The sequence below is a fragment of the Patella vulgata genome, chromosome 6, assembly GCF_932274485.2.
Source record: "Patella vulgata chromosome 6, xgPatVulg1.2, whole genome shotgun sequence".
NCBI lineage: Eukaryota > Metazoa > Mollusca > Gastropoda > Patellidae > Patella > Patella vulgata.
In genome coordinates, this window is record NC_065884.2 from 71,210,046 (window position 1) to 71,229,466 (window position 19,421).

At 40.4% G+C, this 19,421-nt stretch overlaps 1 protein-coding gene and 1 long non-coding RNA gene across 2 annotated transcripts; both read left to right on the forward strand.

Moving 5' to 3' along the window:
- Nucleotides 1–621: 621 nt before the first annotated feature.
- Nucleotides 622–11,391, forward strand: LOC126825218 (uncharacterized PE-PGRS family protein PE_PGRS46; the record flags this gene model as incomplete). The annotated part of the gene is made up of 8 exons (XM_050554783.2): nucleotides 622–682; nucleotides 2,178–2,207; nucleotides 4,526–4,555; nucleotides 5,471–5,494; nucleotides 8,393–8,425; nucleotides 9,832–9,876; nucleotides 10,427–10,651; nucleotides 11,168–11,391. Coding segments are annotated over exons 1-8 (672 nt in total), but the record flags the coding sequence as incomplete, so codon positions are not given.
- A 10-nt stretch (nucleotides 11,392–11,401) lies between these two features.
- Nucleotides 11,402–18,969, forward strand: LOC126825546 (uncharacterized). The gene is made up of 4 exons (XR_007682048.1): nucleotides 11,402–11,566; nucleotides 12,649–12,681; nucleotides 15,253–15,279; nucleotides 18,870–18,969. It is a non-coding gene; the product is annotated as an uncharacterized LOC126825546 (long non-coding RNA).
- Nucleotides 18,970–19,421: the final 452 nt, after the last annotated feature.

Genomic DNA, 19,421 nt, shown 5'->3' on the forward strand with positions numbered 1-19,421 from the left:
ACCTCTTCCATTGTTATTGTCCGTCAATGACTTTAACGATATGAAGTATTCAATTGGGCGATAACTTTTTCCAGTATGCCGATTCATTTTTACCCGTGGCCGCGCATCCGTTACAGTCTATTGCGCTAGGCGGAGTCAGTTATCAGTCAGTTAGGTATTAAGAATAGACCTATCTGTTTATCTATTAATCCATCGAGGATTAGTGTGGTCTAGAGTGTAGCGCTTCGAGCCCTAGCTGGCCGGTGACCTCTGACTTGCGGTCGTCATTTCGCTCCCTGGTGTGACCATATGTGGCAGGGAGATGGGGCGCCTTCTCAACCTCGTGGGTTTACTCCGGGTACTCGGTTTCTGTACACGGGAAAGAGCCCACTGCGTGCGCTAACATAGTACAACTGGCATCAGGCCTCGTCCATCTGATAATATTACATCCTTGGATGCTGAAGTGATTATTCCACTTCCACAATAGGTCTAGGCCTAGCTCAAAAGTCCACGACAGAGAAAATATATATGGTTAATAAATTTAAATGAAAATTTTTGGATAAAATTGGAACCCAGTGTATCTGTAACATTAGTAATTTTATCAATTTTATTTTCTTCTTGGCAGGTGACAGCCTTGCAACCATGGGGTCATTTTGTCTCGCCATTTTGGTGGCTATCTGTGTTTTCTCTGCACATGCTACATGTAAGTAAAAGATTTTCATTGTAAATATGTTATCCCCGTAGTCATCACGTACCTGTCTAACTATTCAACATTTTAAAACTCCGTTTAATAATGTAACATTTTATTCCTCCGTTTCATAATTCAACATTTTATTCCTCTGTTTAATAATTCAACATTTTATTCCTCCATTTAACAATTCAACATTTTATTCTTCCGTTTAATAATTCAACATTTTATTCCTCCGTTTCATAATTCAACATTTTATTCCTCTGTTTAACCATTCAAAATTTTACTCCTCCGTCTGATAGTTGCTATGGTAATCCACATGCGCCGATAAATGTTGGATAGTGGATTTTTATTCCACGTATAGTTTCTCATCTTTTTGTGTTCTATCTACTGACAGATAAGGGGGTTTAGGCGAGTTACCTCCCTTGAATTAGAAAATTGCTTTTAGACCTCGCTTATATAACCCAACATGGATGTATACTTATACTTAATTTGATATGTTCGTTTGTTTGTGATTTTTGTGTATTGTGTCTTGTCCGTAGATTTGTTTTTGTATAAATTATGTGTGGTGCAGCCCCCGTGCACTTACTATTAAACACATCTTAATGTGATTTTGTTAAGGGGGTGTCCACGTTATGCCCACATTTGCGTCAAACGTAAATCCAAAGCGGGAAAACAACTTAGGTACCATCATATAATTACGATAGTAGTGTCACTCATCAATCATAGGTACTGGTTGTTTTAATGACAAATGAAATTAAATGAAATGGGGTTCAACATCCGACTGTTCTGCTTTCTGCTCTGGCATTTTGAAGACAAACCGGAAATGGGGTTTGACATCTTGTTAGCACAATGCTTACGTTATTTTTAGACTAACATGTGTGCAATGCTGATTGGGAGAAGTTTGCTCGGTCTAGTCTCCCTTGAATTTCAATTGTCATGATGGGTTATTTTAAGTGTGCATATACCAATGTCTACATTGGTGGGGTCCGATTTTCATCACAGTCTCGCAGTGATGGACAGACTTGAAAAAATCCGAAGGGTCTTTTCGACCCTCACCCGGATTGGAGTCCGGGGCATTCTATTAGTAGTCAACATAAATAACAGTAACATAGAATTGACAACATCAATCGGATTAAAACACAGATCCTATTTCGTTTCGTTTTTATAGTTCAAATTTTCGTTTTACTTGTCTTTACTACACTGGGATCCGGAAGAGTTGTTATCATTGACGTATTCTGAATGGTGTGAGGGCTTAGCTACTGAAACGGTCTGTTACGGTGAGCTTTTGCGTGTTTTGCACGAAACTGTGAGTAATCTATTAGTAATATCAATGCTGATTGGTTAATCAAGATCAATGTCTGACGTCATAGGGTCAAAAGCCGCTCGTACGACCGGTCAGATCTTTATGTAGTGTAGGCCATCGAAAGTATAAAAAAAACGAAACGAAATATAGATCTGTATTTTAATCAGATTGGTAAAATATAAAATTCGGATTATTCTGTTTCAGTTTACAAGCCAGCCGAGCTTCCTGTTAACGGTAAATGATTTTAGTATATCTTCGCTAAGACACGGAAGACCATTAAGGTCAATCAAGTGAGGAAAAAAAATATTTGATTATCTCATAATTATGAGGTAACTATCTGGTAATTACGAGATAACTATCTGGTAATTACGAGATAACTATCTGGTAATTACGAGATACCAAGATATTTAGTGTCACTTGATTGCACCTAATGATCTTCCAATCTGATATTTAAAAAAGAACATGTAAGAGATTGGTTGGGGGGGGGGGGGGGTCGCAATGGTTGGATCAGAAGATCTGTCATTGGGTCAAGTGGCGTAGTTTCGATACCTCGACTGTCCAGTCTCTTGGGTTTTCGCCGGGTCCTTCGGTTTTCTCCCACTACTAAAAAACCCTATGCTCTAGCCAATTATTGAATCTAATTACGAGATACCCTAATGCACTTCCAATCTGATATTTAAAAAAAAAAAAAAAAAAAAAGTACAAGTACGGGGGGGGGGGGGGGTGCGTTGGATCACAAGATCTGTCATTGGGTCAAGTGGCGTGATTTCGATACCCCACCTGTCCAACCTCGTGGGTTTTCTTCGGGTTCCTCCCACTGCTTAAAACCTCTATGCTCTAGCCAATTTTTTAACCTAGTTTGTGTTGAGTAGACGTTACCCCCCCCCCCCCCACTCTCTAGCCAGTTGGTATTACATCACATCCTAATGTTTGCCAATAACGCATTAGGATGTGACGTCACACAAAGAACTATACTGCGTGTGACCTTAAAAGTCAGTCATTTTTGTACAGTGGTAAATGAAAGCCTTCAAACTGTGTTAGATGCACTGTTGGACAAGTGCACGATACCCGTTTTAGCAGATTTGTTTAGGGATAGTTTAAAGTAAGAAACATTACAGAATTATGAGTGCAAATCTTTTGAGACTAAAGTTCCTCCAACACTTGTGTTCATATAATATGTCTTTATCGGCCACCGCCGTCTACAAAAAACAAGCAAACTGAAAATGAATTTGTTGAAGAGTTATCTTTGCTTCTCTCTAAGAATTCCAAACGGAATGTTGTGCTACTTGGTGACTTTAACATTCATTACAACCCAAATTCTCCATTTGTCAAAAAAGTCGTCAGAATCTTAAAACTGCACGATCTTCAACAACATGTTCATCAGCCAACTCATAAAGCAGGCCACATCCTTGATTGGATTGTCACTCGCCAAGATTGCACCTTGATAGAAGACGTCAACATAAGAGATATACAGATCGCTGATCACTACCTGATATCTTCAAAATGGAATTTTGAAAAGCCCCAACCCGATAAACTGTTAAAGTCTATTGGAAAGATACGATCCATTCAGTTTGACGCTTTCCGCGCTGACCTTGCTTCATCTGACCTAGTTTTTAACCCTCCTCAAGACCCAGATGACCTTGCTGTCCTGTACAACACGACGCTGCTCACCAGCCTGGACCAGCATGCTCCAATCGTTACATCACAACAACTCAAATTACTACCTGATCTGAAAATCACCATTGGTAATTCAGAAATAAATTTCTCCAAAAATGTTCGAAACCTTGGAGTTATATTTGATCCTTCTCTGAAAATGGACACTCAGGTTGATATGGTATGCCGTACATGCTACTATCATCTACGTTGCATATGCAACATCAGAGACTATTCCACTGCTGACGCTTTAAACTACTTGTGAGATCACTGATTTTATCAAGGATTGATTATTGTAATACATGTAGTTTACTCTATGGAATCCCACAAGCACTTCTAGCCAAGATCCAGAAAGTTCTTAATACTGCAGCCCGAATAGTAACAAGGACACAGAAGTTTGATCACATCCGGAATGCGCTAGCTTCTTTACACTGGTTACCCGCTGAGGCGCGAGACAAATACAAAATACTAACACTAGTGTATAAATGTCGCAATAATGCAGCTCCTCAATACTTATCTGAACTCTTATATGACTACAACCCTATTAGATCACTTCGCTCTCAAAATAAACAGTCACTAGTTGTTCCAAGATATAATTTAAAGTCATATGGGTATAGGTCGTTCAGTTCAGCTAGGCCTTGATTATGGAACGAACTTCCACAACAGATCAAGAATCAACAAACTTTTAATCAATTTTAATCCGCACTAAAGCCTTTCCTGTTTCGACAGTTTTACCAGTAGAGCCATTACTAAAAGCGTTTTGAGCATGTGTCAACATGGGGAAGACGCTATATAAAACCTCATTATTATTATTATTACCAGTAACTGTTTTTTTGTGTTGTGATATAAATTCAGTTTAATTTCCCTTTGATCACTTGTAATCTATTGTTTGTTTTCAGTTGGTGGTGGTCCGAAATTCACAAACTATAGTAAGTATGAATTTTCTTAAAGGGACAATAACACTCTTGCTGGCTTGACAGGTCCAGAAAATAAAAAAAATAGCCTTATTCTAAGTACTAGATGTGTTAGTGTCCTACCTGTTGTGTAAATTATCCATTAAATCCTATTTTTAAGTCCAAGTCACATTTGAAAAGCTTTACGTCAGGCTTTTCAAATCATTTAGTTGAATTTTTCCAATTTTTTAAATTAGGTGTGTTAAGATGAAATTTGTATCATCAATTAATTGGAATATTGTAAAATAGTACAATTTGTTGACAAGAATAAATATTGGGACATATTATTCAGTTACAACAAGAGTGGTATTGAGCCTTTAAGATTGTGGCGGTTTTATTGGCCTACGTTCATTTACATTTTGCTATATGTTCCCTTGAGCATTTAGGGTTCATAATATGCGACGTCACTGTATGTGTCGTACAACTAATGATAGCCATGGTGATACACCCCACCCCCTGCGACCCTACTCCTTGTCACGTACAACCGGGGATTCGAAACCACGCCAGTCGACTCAATGACAAACTTTATGATACAGCGCGCGCACGCAAACCATTCAGCCATCCACCCCACCACCCCCCACCAATGCCAATGGAGGCTACAAAGATTTTCAAATAAGGTTTCCTTGGCTTAGAGTGAAGCAATTTGACTGAAATTTTCAGCGTAATTCCTTTACAACATCTAGTTTTTGACTATTATAGTGATAACTGCCAGCTCTTGATCTAATCTTCCATTACATATCTTTAATGTAGCATCCGGGGTCGGATTAAGGGGGTGGGGGCTGTGCCATAAATTAATATATCATGTTATGTAGCATCGAATAACCAGGCGTCTCTAAAGACTTGATAACCAGACGTCTATATAGTCTTGATAACCTTTTCTTATCCTTTCAGATCCGATTAACAGAAACGTCGATGGTGAGTAAAACATTTTATAAACAAGACTTCCTTCATCTACATTTAAATAAGATATTAACTTAAGCCTGCCTCACAATGGGGATGCATTACCCTGGTGACACCTACGCACCATGTACTTCAGATGACGCAACTGGTTACGGCCGTCAGTTCTAGACAACACCACTGCGTTACGAACATAAACAGGGATCTTTAACTAATTTTGCACAATTCTTGATAAAGACCCCTCATCTTCAATAGAAGACTTGGTCATACTTTAGCCCCGAATATCTTATCAAGGCCTACACGTAATACCCTGGGTATTTCGGCACTAATTTCGACTGGGTATTCACCCAGCATGAGAGCCTATCAGATTCCTCGATCATCGCGTACCTGTGATAATCGGGTTCGTCCAATTTTAAGGTTTCCGTGGAAGCCGCTATATTTGATTTTAGTGTGTTTGTGTTACAATCTCTGATTGGACGCTACTGTTCACGTGTGTAGAATAAATGGAGGTAACATGGCTATAAGTTGGAGAATTGTAAAGTAATCTACCAACGTCTAGTTGTTGTAAAACATCGTGGTCGCTGCTTCATGGATAAAGAAATGAAATGAAATGAAATGAAATGGGGGTTAACGTCCTACTGTTCTGCTCCTATACTAGGCTAATGAAGACGGACATACGTCATACAGTGTGCGATGAGGGAAATTTTGCCCGGGCAGGGGCACTATCGCCTACTCTTATATCGAATTCCAACTGCCAAAGGGATCTTTTACGTGCATTCCAATGTATACACGGGACCTCGGTTTTTCGTCTCATCCGAAGGACTAGACAGCTGTTCTTGTCAGGCCCTCCGTTCTGCACCACTGACAAGGGGAAACCACGTCGGAAAATCCGGATGAACTTTCTCGGCCAATACAGGGATCGAACACCCGCCCTCCAGGCTAGCGAGCCAGCGTCTTAACCACCTAGCCACCTCATGGAGAAAGACTAGAGAGCTTATAGTAATAAGGAGTAGTGGATCGAATCGTGAACTGTGTATGAATATTGAAAACTGGTTCGCTTGTGTGTGTGTGGACGTCTTCATTAGCCCAGTATATGAGCAGAACAGTAGGACCTTAAACCTCATTTCATTTCGCGGGGGTTGGATGGCCGAATGGTTAGCACGTGCGCGTATTATCATAAGGCCTGTCATTGAGTCAACTGGCGTGGTTTCGAATCCCCGGTTGTACGTGACAAGGAGTAGAGTCGCCTATTCAACCTCGTGGGGTTTCTCCGGGTCCTCCGGGTCCTATGGTTTCCTCCCACTGCTAAAGACTCCTACGCGCAAGCGAATTATTGAAATAAAATTAAACCATATGTTAGTCCTGAAATGACCTAGTTTGTGTCGAGTGGACGTTAAACCTCATTTCTCTCTCTCCCTCTCTCTCCCTCTCTCATTTCATTTCGTCTGTGTGTGCTCCGTGTTGTTTCGTATTGGACCTAAACATGTCGACTGTTGAAACCACAATCAACTGTATATGGGCTCTGACTCAGTCTATATACCTAATTGGTTAATCCTCTGTTTCATCTTTTAATGGTATATATAATAAGCTGATACTAATATCTACGATAATGCACCTATGTTACATCAATAGCTTGTTATAGCTACTCATGTTCACTCTCCCTGCATTCCATTGGATAGTTCGCACTGATGTTTGTATATATATATTCTTTCTCATTTTCTATCTATCTGTGTTATATGCTTGATAACGACTTGTGAAATCTTGTTGAAACATCACAGTGAAATAAACCATAGTAATTATTATCCATAAATAGTGTGTTTTTGATTTTGAAAACCTAATTGGTGTGGACATATATCTGATACCAATTAATAAATTGCATGTAATCGAAACAATTTTCACTCATACCCCAAAACTTCAAACAATGATAACTTCGCTTTGAATACAATTGTTTGAATAGAATGTTGAAAACATTCTATTTTAGAACTATCACGAACGAATGTATATGAATGTATATAAACGCATTTGCATTCAATCGTGTTTTTACTGTAATTTCTAATCAGTTATGTTCGGTTCAAATTGAATGTCAGTATTTGGCGTCTGGTTATTCCAGTCTACGTCAGTAGTATTCTTCTGTGGAATACGTTTAGCCTCATTTATCGAATCGATTCATTATAATTGGCGCTCGAAAGCATTCTAGCACGCGATTTGGGTGTTTTTGATTTTGAAAACCTAATTGGTGTGGACATATATCTGATACCAATTAATAAATTGCATGTAATCGAAACAATTTTCACTCATACCCCAAAACTTCAAACAATGATAACTTCGCTTTGAATACAGTTGTTTGAATAGAATGTTGAAAACATTCTATTTTAGAACTATCACGAACGAATGTATATGAATGTATATAAACGCATTTGCATTCAATCGTGTTTTTACTGTAATTTCTAATCAGTTATGTTCGGTTCAAATTGAATGTCAGTATTTGGCGTCTGGTTATTCCAGTCTACGTCAGTAGTATTCTTCTGTGGAATACGTTTAGCCTCATTTATCGAATCGATTCATTATAATTGGCGCTCGAAAGCATTCTAGCACGCGATTTGGGTGCCAATTTTAAATTTTTCATTTTGTCTTAAATACTGGATATCAGAAGCCTATCTTTTCATGGTTGATTTAAATTGACCAATAAGTCATGCTTGCAATGGCGAAAACGTTGGGTGATATTGAGTTAGAGACATTCCTCCTTTAAAGCCTTTCAGGGTTGATCGGTTAATCGCTTTGAAAAACAGAATCTCCAATTCATTTTTGGCGTAGACATTCGCCAAATTGACAAACACCTTTTACAATGCTCTAAATGGGCCTACATTGTTTGCTTGACACCACCATGCTTTTTATATACTGATGTTTTAATTTCAGTTCTTGGAATCCAGTCTCAGAAACGAATAGACAGTGAGTAAAATAAACAAATAAATAAATAGCAGTATTGCATAATAGCATTACATTCTATTAAATTAAGTAACAGTAGGCCTGACATACCTAGCAGTATTACATTACATAGTAGTATTATATTACATTACATAGCAGTATTATATTACACTGCATGGCAGTATTACATTATATTACATAAGTAATATACTATATGCAATACTGATAGCAGTATTATATTACATAGCAGTATTATATTACATTGCATAGCAGTATTATATTACATTACATAGTAGTATCATATTACATTACATAGCAGTATTATATTACACTGCATGGTAGTATTATATTATATTACATATGTAACATACTATGTAATGTAATACTGCTAGTTATTTTAGGCCTACTGTTAATTAATTTAATAGAATGTAATGCTATTATGCAATACTGATAGCAGTATTATATTACATGGCAGTATTATATAACATTGCATAGCAGTATTATATTACATTGCATAGCAGTATTATATTACATTGCATAGCAGTATTATATTACATTACATAGCAGTATTATATTACATTACATATCACTACAGTTCAGTCTTGTAAATGTCGTGTCTGGTCGCGTTTTATTTATTTTATTAGATCGAGTTATTGCAAATGTTTCTCCTGGTCGAGTCGAGTTTAAGTGTGGTTTAATGGTAAAATTAATATTAATGCGTAATATTAAACATGCATTATGCAAGAGCAAAATTTGCTTATTACAAGTCTTTCTTTAGGCCTGAAATGTTATCTAAATTATCAATTAGACATTAATTAACTTATCCAGACCGTAATAAACTTTCGATGTCAAGGCTAGCCTTCGATGTTGACTGGATTAAATTCTTAAATGTCGCTAACGGCCGTTGATAATTAAATCAGAAAAAGTGGATAATCGAGACTATGCTGTTTATATTAATGATTTTAGTAATGGTGACCGAGACTATGCAAAAATTTCACCCGCTTCTTTCTCGGCTCATAGTGGATCAATTTGACTGAAATTTTCAGCAAATTACCTTTACACTATCTAGTGTTTAACTATTATAGCGAGAACTGCCATCTTTTTTATCTTATCTCCCATAATGTATCTTTAATAAACAACAACTCGTGACTAATTTCACTCGTGTTGTTTCAATATATTGCTTAATGTCTTAAGCTCGAGACCATTAAACAACTTAAAATACAGACACTCGCACGTGCTTTGCAATGAAATACGTCACACGGGTCCAATATCTCAACTAGTATAAATAATGTATGTTTGGCACATTGCCCGTGCCATTATTTGAAATAATGGTACGCCAACATCAAAGGATGACGTCACATCTGTATTAATTTATTGATTATATCGAGATATTGTCAATGCCTGACCCAGTTTAATGTATTTTATTATAGATCGAGTTACTGTAAATGTTGCGACTGGTCATACACATGGACAAGGTAAGAATTATTATATTTTACCGCTTGCCAATGGGGGGGGGGGGGCGTGACTCCAAGCTGGTACTTTATAAGCTCGTGGGTTTCCCACAGCTGCTCCAACTGCTGGGGGTGAATGACCGAATGGTTAGCACGTGCGCGCTGTACCATAAGACCTGTCATTGAGTCAACTGGCGTGGTTTCGAATCCCCGGTTGTACGTGACAAGGAGTAGGATCGCCTGTACAACCTCGTGGGTTTCCTCCCACTGCTAAAGCGAATTATTGAAATAAAATTAAATCATATGTTAGTCCCGAAATGACCTAGTTTGTGTCGAGTGGACGTTAAACCCCATTTAAGCTGATGTCGCCATGGGTCCCGAAGAGATTTTTCTTATAGATCTTTGTGGAAGTTAACCGAATATACGAAACGTAGTTGATATTCGGTATCAATGTTAGACAGCAGACTATAACATGGTGTTTGTCTGGCTTTATTATCTCGGTTGGTGCAAAAAATTAGAACGTGTAGCCCCATTTAATCCATTTAATGGTATAGACACATTTTCATTTTTTCAGGCGCCATCGAAGAAAGACGCGGTGGACGCGGTAGAACCGGGGGACCCGGTGGACCTGGAGGACCTGGTGGACCAGGTGGGCCAGGTGGACCAGGTGGATCAGGTGGTAGTGGTAAATATGAATTTGGATTTGAAAGACGCGGTGGACCCGGTGGACCTGGGGGACCTGGTGGACCAGGTGGACCAGGTGGTAGTGGTAAATTTGAATTTGGATATGAAAGGCGTGGTGGACCCGGTGGACCAGGTGGACCAGGTGGATCAGGTGGTAGTGGTAAATTTGGATTTGAAGGACAAGGTGGGCAAGGTGGTCAAGGTTGACGCGGTGGACAAGGAGGCCAAGGTGGTCGCGGTAAATTTGAAATTGGTGGACGTGGTTGGCGCGGCGGACAAGGTGGACGCGGTGGACAAGGTGGACGCGGTAAATTTGAATTAGGTGGACGTGGTGGACAAGGGGGACAAGGTGGGCGGGCAGGACAAGGTGGGCAGGGAGGACAAGGTGGTCGTGGTAATTTTGTACGAGGTGGGCCTGGGGGACCAGGTGGGCCTGGGGGGCCAGGTGGACCTGGTGGACGAGGAGGGGCAGGCGGTAGTGGTAGATTTGGAATTAGTGGACGTGGTGGACAAGGGGGACAAGGTGGACAAGGAAGACAAGGTGGGTGGGGAGGACAAGGTGGTCGTGGTAATGTTTTGGTAAAAGTTGTACGAGGTGGGCCTGGGGGACCAGGTGGGCCTGGGGGGCCAGGTGGACCTGGTGGGCGAGGAGGGGCAGGCGGTAGAGGTAGAATTGGAATTGGTGGACGTGGTGGACGTGGTGGACGTGGTGGACAAGGGGGACAAGGTGGGCAAGGAGGACAAGGGTGGCGGAGGGGACAAGGTGGTCGTAGTAATGTTTTCCAAGGTAGACGAGGTGGGCCTGGGGGACCAGGTGGACCTGGTGGGCGAGGGGGACCAGGGGCACCAGGCGGTAGGGGTAAATTTGGATTTGATAGACAAGGTGGGCAAGGAGAACACGGTGGTCGTGATCTACATGCAAGAGGTGGACAAGGTGGGGGCCGTTGGGGCTCTGGTGGGCCAGATGACCAAGGTATGTATGATCCTACTGGACAAGGTGGTAATCGAGGACATAGAGTGCAATTGGAAGGTAAATAGACTTTACGTTACCTTTAGGGTACTGAGTGACATTCCATTAAAGATGTATTATGTAAAATTTACATCAAGGACTGTCCGTTCTTGCTAATAGTTCAAAAAATAGATAATGAAAAATGAATATATTAAAAAGTTCTGTAAAATTACTTTATTTTGAGCGGAGATATCCGTGCTTGAAGTTGTAACATAGATTGTCTATTGTACTTGACATTCGAGACTAAGCCTCGATTATTCATTTTTAAATTCAATTGTCAATCTCGGCCATGCGTATTTTCTAGAGAGTTGATTAAGGGCTTGTCATATGATTAAATATGTAAATAATAATTTATGTATCATTTGACGCCACAATGAATACCTGCAATAGGCATATTTAGCTCAGAGCCACGGTGGCTAAGAAGGCAAAACGCGTGTTCGATCCCTGCCTGCATTGGCCGAGAAAGTTCATCCAGATTTTCCGACGTAATTTCCCCATGTCAGTGGTGCAGGACGGAGAGCCTGACAAGAACAGTTGTCTAGTCGTTCGGATGTGACGAAAAACCGAGGTCCCGTGTATACAATAGTGCACGTAAAAGATCACTTGGCAGTTGGAATTCGATATAAAAGTGGGCCATAGTGCTGCTTCCCGGGCAAAATTTCCCTCATAGCACACTGTATGGCATATGTCCGTCTTCATTAGCCTAGTCGGGGTGGAACAGTAGGACGTTAAACCTCGGTTCACTTCGTTGCTAATTATCTATAAACAACATGGGGGTGGGGTGGAAGAAGAGTTTACGCGTGAGCGTTGCATCATAATGCCTGTCATTGAGTCAAGTGGCGCGGTTTCGATTCCCTGCTTGTATGTGACAAGGAGTGGGTCGCCTGTCCAACTTCATGGGTTTTCTCCGGGTTCTTTCCGATTCCCCCACACTGCTAAAGACCACTACGCGAAAGCGAATTATTGAAATAAAATTGAACCATATGTTAGTCCCGAAATGACCTAGTTTAAGCTCTAATGAAATAAAATTGAATTGTATGTGAGTCCCGAAATGACCTAGACTGTGGACATTAACACAGTGTGCCTCTATTATATTTGTTCAGGTGTCCATTGCGAAGAAGATGATGATGAGTGTCGTAAGTACAGTTTTGATGATTTTCCCAAAACAATACAATGGCTTTTAGAATTCTAAGAGCCGCATCAATGACACGACTTGCGACTTGATTGCGACTCGTGACTTGAGACTCGATTCGGACTCGGCAGTCGTGACAACTCGCGACTTGAAAGGGCTTAGGACTCGAATCGCAGCGAAGGGGCATAACTCTAACCAGGCGCGGATCCCCCTCTATTTTTTGCGGTGGCGAACAATTTTGTACCCGATATATTCTCGCGTGAAAGGAATTCAACTGTCAGATTAGGTTGGAAATCGTAATTCACTTGGTTGATTGGCCATCAGTCCGCCCCCTCCCCCTTTCTGAAAATCCTGGATCCGCCCCTGCTAACTTACCGTATCTTATTCGCCATGAATTGCTGACTCATTTGATGACCTGGCGACTTGAACGGGAACCGCGCTTTGTGAAGACTTGGGATTCGACTCGGTACTGAAGTCAGCAAGTTGGGACTCGACATGGACTCTAGATGCGGCGACTTGGGGCTCGACTCGGACTCGAAGTCCGGCAACTTATTCCAACCTCTGCTACTTTCCTGCTTCAATTGGATTAGTTATTCTACCCGCATTGACTTCAGTTTTATATCCATGCCATTCCGTGGCCTATATCACTTTCAAAGAGCTCTAACATGACGTCACAAGCATCTGATAAAAATATGGAAGAAGGTGATCTGTTTTCTAGGCCTGGTGAAAGTAAATTGTTTCAATGTCATTTAGTAATTGAACTAGAGTAAACAGGTCACAATTCTATGGAATACAGTTACTGCTTATTAGTGAGCGGGGATAACGATGGCTAAGTGGGTAAGACGCTGGCTCGCTAGCATGGAGGTCGGGTGTTCGATCCCTGCATTGGCCGAGAAAGTTCATCCAGATGCAGTGATGCAGGACGGAGGGTCTGACAAGGACAGCGGTGTAGTCGTTCGGATGGGACCAAAATCCGAGGTCCCGTGTACACATTAACGTGCACGTAAAAGATCCCTTGGCAGTTGGAATTCGATATAAGATTAGGCCGTAGCATCGCTGCCCAGTTAAAACGTCGCTTAGTAATAATAATAAAATAAAACCATGTACGAACAATCCAAACCATAAGACAGAATTCGAAGTCCTAAATAAGCAGTAATTGTATTCCATAGACTGGTAAAAGTAATTTATAGGCCGAGACGTCATTTTAGTAGGCCTATATAGGCTATAAACTATCCATGCACCCCAAGATCATCAATATCCATTTTATATATTTACACTAAATAGGAAATATTTATTTTATCCAGATATACTTCAAACACTGTTATATATCTGTCTAATAGCCGACTTTAAAAATAAAATGTTTTAGAATTTAATTTACTGAAGGCAAAATTAACCCGCACCGATGTCATCTCTCCCAGTGATTGTAGCGGACTGGCGAATATTCACTTCTGACCAGTTTCATCCAAAACCCTTCCGGAAATCGTAATTCAAACATTCTTCTCCGATTCTAGATAAAACAAAACAGAGAGAAGCGTGAAATCAAGGGGGGCAATTATTAGTCCATTTTAATGGTCTCTTAGTTGAATGTTAAAACTTATTACAATCTGATTATTTCGTTTCGTTTTTTATAGTTCAAAATTTCATTTTACTTGTTTTCACAACACTATGATCTGGAAGAGTTGTTATATAACACAGATCCTATTTCGTTTCGTTTTTTGTAGTTAAAATTTTATTTTACTTGTCTTTACTACACTATGATCTGGACGAGTTGTTATATTACAGGCGTTCTGGTTGAAGCGCGAGATTAGCCAATGAAAAGGTCTGTTACGGCGAGTGGGTAAACCAGTAGAAACGTCAACGCTGATTGATAACTCAATGTCTGGCGTCATGGGGTCAAAAGCCGCTCGTACGACACTTGACGCGAACTTCCAGTATAACCGGCCAGATCTTCATGTAGTGTAGGCCATCGAAAGTATATAAAAAACGAAACGAAATGTAGATCTGTATTTTAATCAGATCAAACTTATTATGGAAGATTTAGATAAAGAGCGAGTCGTTCTCGCTATAACAGTTTAAAATAGGTAATGAAAAATAAAAATTGAAAATTTTAGTCAAATTAATTTAGTCTTAGCGTTGTGTTCTAATCCAATTAATATCTCAGCCACCCGATGGCCTAGACAGTTGATCATGAGCCTGTGAATATATGTCTAAATACTAATTTGTATAGATTTGAAGCCGAAAAAAAGACCTACAGCAGGCAGATTTAGCTCTTACATAATGCATTTTTATACGATGAATTAGTTATGTATACATGTGCAGTTAGTGCTAAATGATAAGGCCAGCTAAATTTTTCGTCATAGGTCACGAGATGTAAACAGGGCTAGCACTAATCTCAACCATAACCCTTACTCTAGACCCAATGCTTACCTTACCCCTAACGTACTATCTCCCCAACAATCACGTGCCCTAACATTATTTATATCTCAACGACCTTGACAAAAATTGAGCTGGCCTTAAGAAATAGATTTAGCCGTCCTAATAGATGTATTTTTAATGTTGTGTTGTATCATTTCAGGGAGGAGACATTATCGGCGTTAAAGGGGTGAGTAGTTTATTATTATTATTTATGGAAATGAAATGAAATGAAATGGGGCTTTAACGTCCTACTGTTTTGCACCGAAGTGAGCTAACGAAGACGGGCATACGCCATACAGTGTGCTATGAGGGAAATTTTGCCGGGACAGCGGCACTACGGCCTACTCTTATATCGAATTCCAACTGTCAAGGGATCTTTTACAGGCTAGCGAGCCAGCGTCTTACTCACTTAGCCACTGTGGTCCCCCATTTATTTATAGTGCGCAATCTAAGCACAAGTCCCAAGCAAGGTATACGGCTTGCTTACCAATCTTAAGGCCGTCTGCTTCAATCAAGATGGCTGACCGTATAGAGTTATTCGACGGCATTTCCTACACCTTTTGATACCAAAAAGATAACTAAAAGACAGAAAATCCTTTAGAAACATAATTATTCTCGAGAAGCGGAGAAGAATATAGAAAATTTCGCTTCTACCCTGAAACCATTTTATTTATTTGCCAATTAGTAAACAACACAAACACGGGCTACTTTAAGATCAGGCGCTCTCACAATTATTCCGTCTGTTTGCATGTGCTTTCGTTTTATTAACTTGTGGCATATTTTATATATAGGGGTGACAGGGGTCTAAATCGAACATTTGTCGACCACTTTAGGACGCAATTCGCATACCAAAATTGTTTTTATGACGTTAGAGAGCATCGTAGTCTCAGTTTACCAGTCACAATGTGCTTAGACTCTTACTTGACTTGTGCTTACGTAACAACGGTCTTGAGAATTTTATAGAGACGGTATTTTATAAAGTTTCTTACGTAAGCAAATGTAAAGCATGACTTTGTGCTTACTTTAAGAATTTTCTAGGAGCCGGGCCCTGGTCCCGTCTTCATTAGTCTAGTAGGAGCAAACCAGTAGGACGTTAAACTCCATTTCAATTCATTTCATTTTGTTAAAAGCCTGGTTAAATAAATGTGTTATTAAGTTGTTGGGTTTTTTTTTTACAAAGAATACAATCTGATTAAAACACAGATCTTATTTCGTTTCGTTTTTTATAATTCAAAATTTCGTTTTACCCGTCTTCATGTAGTGTAGACCATTGAAAGTATAAAAAAACGAAACGAAATATAGATCTGTATTTTAATCAGATTGAAAAGAATATAGGCCTAGAGATGTTGGCCTACAACATTTTAAACTAAATGGTAGATTATTCTATAAAACAGGTGCTTGAAAACTAAAAGATCGCCTATATGTCGACTCAAATCGATAGTTAGCCTACTTGTTGGTGGGAGCCACGGTGGTTAAGTAAGTAAAACGCTGGCTCGCTGGTCTGGAGGTCGCGGATTCGCTCCCGGAGTTGGCCGATAATGTACATCGGGATTTTCCGGCGTGTACACATTTGAATGCACGTAAAAGTTCCCTTGGAATTCGATATAGCAGTCGGCCGTAGTGCCGCTGTCCGGGCAAAACTTCCCTCATAGCACCTCACTGTATGGCGTATGTTCGCTAGCCTGGAGGTCGCTTGTTCGATCCCTGCATTGGCCGAGAAAATTCATCGGGATTTTCCGACGTGGTTTCCTCTTGTCAGTAGTGCAGGTCGGAGGGCCTTACAGGGACAGCTGTCTAGTCGTTCGGATGCGACGATAAACCGAGGTGCCATGTATACATGGCGTGCACGTAAAAGACCACTTGGCAGTTGGAATTCGATATAAGAGTAGGCCGTCGTGCCGCTGCCCAGGCAAAATTTCTCTCATAGCGCACTGTATTGCGTATGCCTGTCTTCATTAGCCCAATCGAAGCAGAAGAGTAGGACGTTAAACCCCATTTCATTTTATGTTCTATCATCGGCGTGTATGTTGAAGAACATTTGGCAGTTGGAGTTCGCTGAAGAATAGGCTTAGAAGTCACTGTCCGGGTAAAATGTCCTTCATATCCCTCATCGCACACTACATGACGAATGCACGTCTACGTTATCCCAGTTAGCACAGAAAAGTAGGAATTTACGCCCAATTTATATTTATATATGATATGAAATGGGGTTTAACGTCCTACTCTTCTGCTCCGAACTGGGCTAATGAAGACGGGCATACGCCATACAGTGTGCTACGAGGGAAAATTTGCCCGGACAGCGGCACTACGGCCTACTCTTATATCGAATTCCAACTGTCAAGGGATCTTTTACGTGCACGCCAATGTGTACACGGGACTTCGGTTTTTCGTTCCATCTGAACGACTAGACAGCTGTCCTTGTCAGGTTCCCCGTCCTGCATCACTGACAAGGGGGAACCACGCCCGAAAATCTGGATGAACTTTCTCGGCCAATGCAGGGATCGTACACCCGACCCCCAGGCTAGCGAGACAGCGTCTTAACCACTTAGCCATCGTGACCCCCTATATATGTAATGGACACAGCCTTAAGTACTGTATAACTATTCACATACGAATCCTAAACTGACCGATATTTTATGACAATCTGATTAAAACACAGATCCTATTTCCTTTCGTTTGTTATAGTTCAAAATTTCGTTTTACTTGTCTTTACTACATTAGGATCTGAAAGAGTTGTTATATAACCTTCGGGGGTTGGGTGACCGAATGGTTAGCGCGTGCGCTGTATCATAAGGTCTGGCATTAAGTCAACTGGCGGGGTTTTGATTCCCTGGTTGTACGTGACAAGAAGTAGGGTCGCCTGTCCTACCTCGTGGGTTTCCTCTCACTGCTAAAGACCCCTACGCACAAGCGAATCAATGACATAAAATTGAACCATATGTTAGTCCCGAGATGATCTAGTTTGTGTCGAGTGGACGTTAAACACTATTTCTCTCTCTTATTCTCTCTCTCTCTCTCTCTCCCTCTCTCTCTCTCTCTCTCTCTCTCTCTATATATATATATATATATATATATAACCTGCGTGCTGGATGATGTGAGGGATTAGCCAATGAAACCATCTGTTACGGCAACTTCTTGGCGTGCGATGCACGGAACTGAGGGTAAACCACTAGAAACGTCAACGCTGATTGATTAATCAATGTCTGACGTCATGTAGTGTAGACCTGTATTTTATTGAGATTGATCTAATTACAATATAACATTGTTTGTATCCGGCGTGGTTTCCCCTTGTCAGTGATGCAGGACGGAGGGGCTGACTAGGACAGCTGTCTAGTCCTTCGGATGAGACGAAAACCCGAGGCCCCGTGTACACATTGGCGTGCGCGTAAAAGATCTCTTGACAGTTGGAATTCGATATAAGAGTAGGCCGTAGTGCCGCTGTCCGGGCAAAATTTCGCTCATAGCACACTGTATGGCATATGTCAGTCTTCATTAGCCCAGTTCGGAGCGGAACAGTAGGACGTTAAACCCCATTTCATTTCATTTCATTTTATATTCAGGTTAGTGAGTAATTCATTTTCTACACATTTACGTGTACGTTGAAGAATAATTGACGGCTGGAGTTCGCTAAAGAATAGGCTGAGAAGTCGCTGCCCGCGAAATATGTCCTTTATATTCCTCATCGCACACTATATATGTAATGGACACATCCTTTAGTATAACTTTTCTCATGCAAATCCCAAATTACTACAATATAACATTGTTTGTATCTTTCAGGATTTGTCCAACGAAAACTTCCAAGTGAAATGAGAACTCCACTGATATAAACTATGCATTGAATATGCTACATTATTAAATAATGTTTATCTAAAGATAATTTTATTTTATAGTCTTTTGTTCACCGTTATGATATGCCAGGTTCCCACTGAGGTGCGGTGCTCCACGATCTGGTTTACGTGCAGATACGTTCGGATACGTTTCAATACGATCAACACGATTTCTACGACTAACCACAATGTATGATAAGACCTGATGGGATCACCATGATTACTCCACGATTAAAACAACGATTTCAGTCGTAGCACGAATCGTGATAGTGGGGACCTAGCATTAGTAACAAGCTCTGGGGTTTTAATGGGGTGTGGCTGGTTCACCGAGAGATTCGCATTTTAATATAGCATTACCTATTTAATTAAAATACAGATCAATATTTCGTTTCGGGTTTTTTTTATACTTTCGATGGACTCCACTACATTAAGATCTAATTGGTTATAGTGAGAGGTCGTGTCAGGGGTCACATGAGCGTCTTTAAAATTATAAAAAAAAACG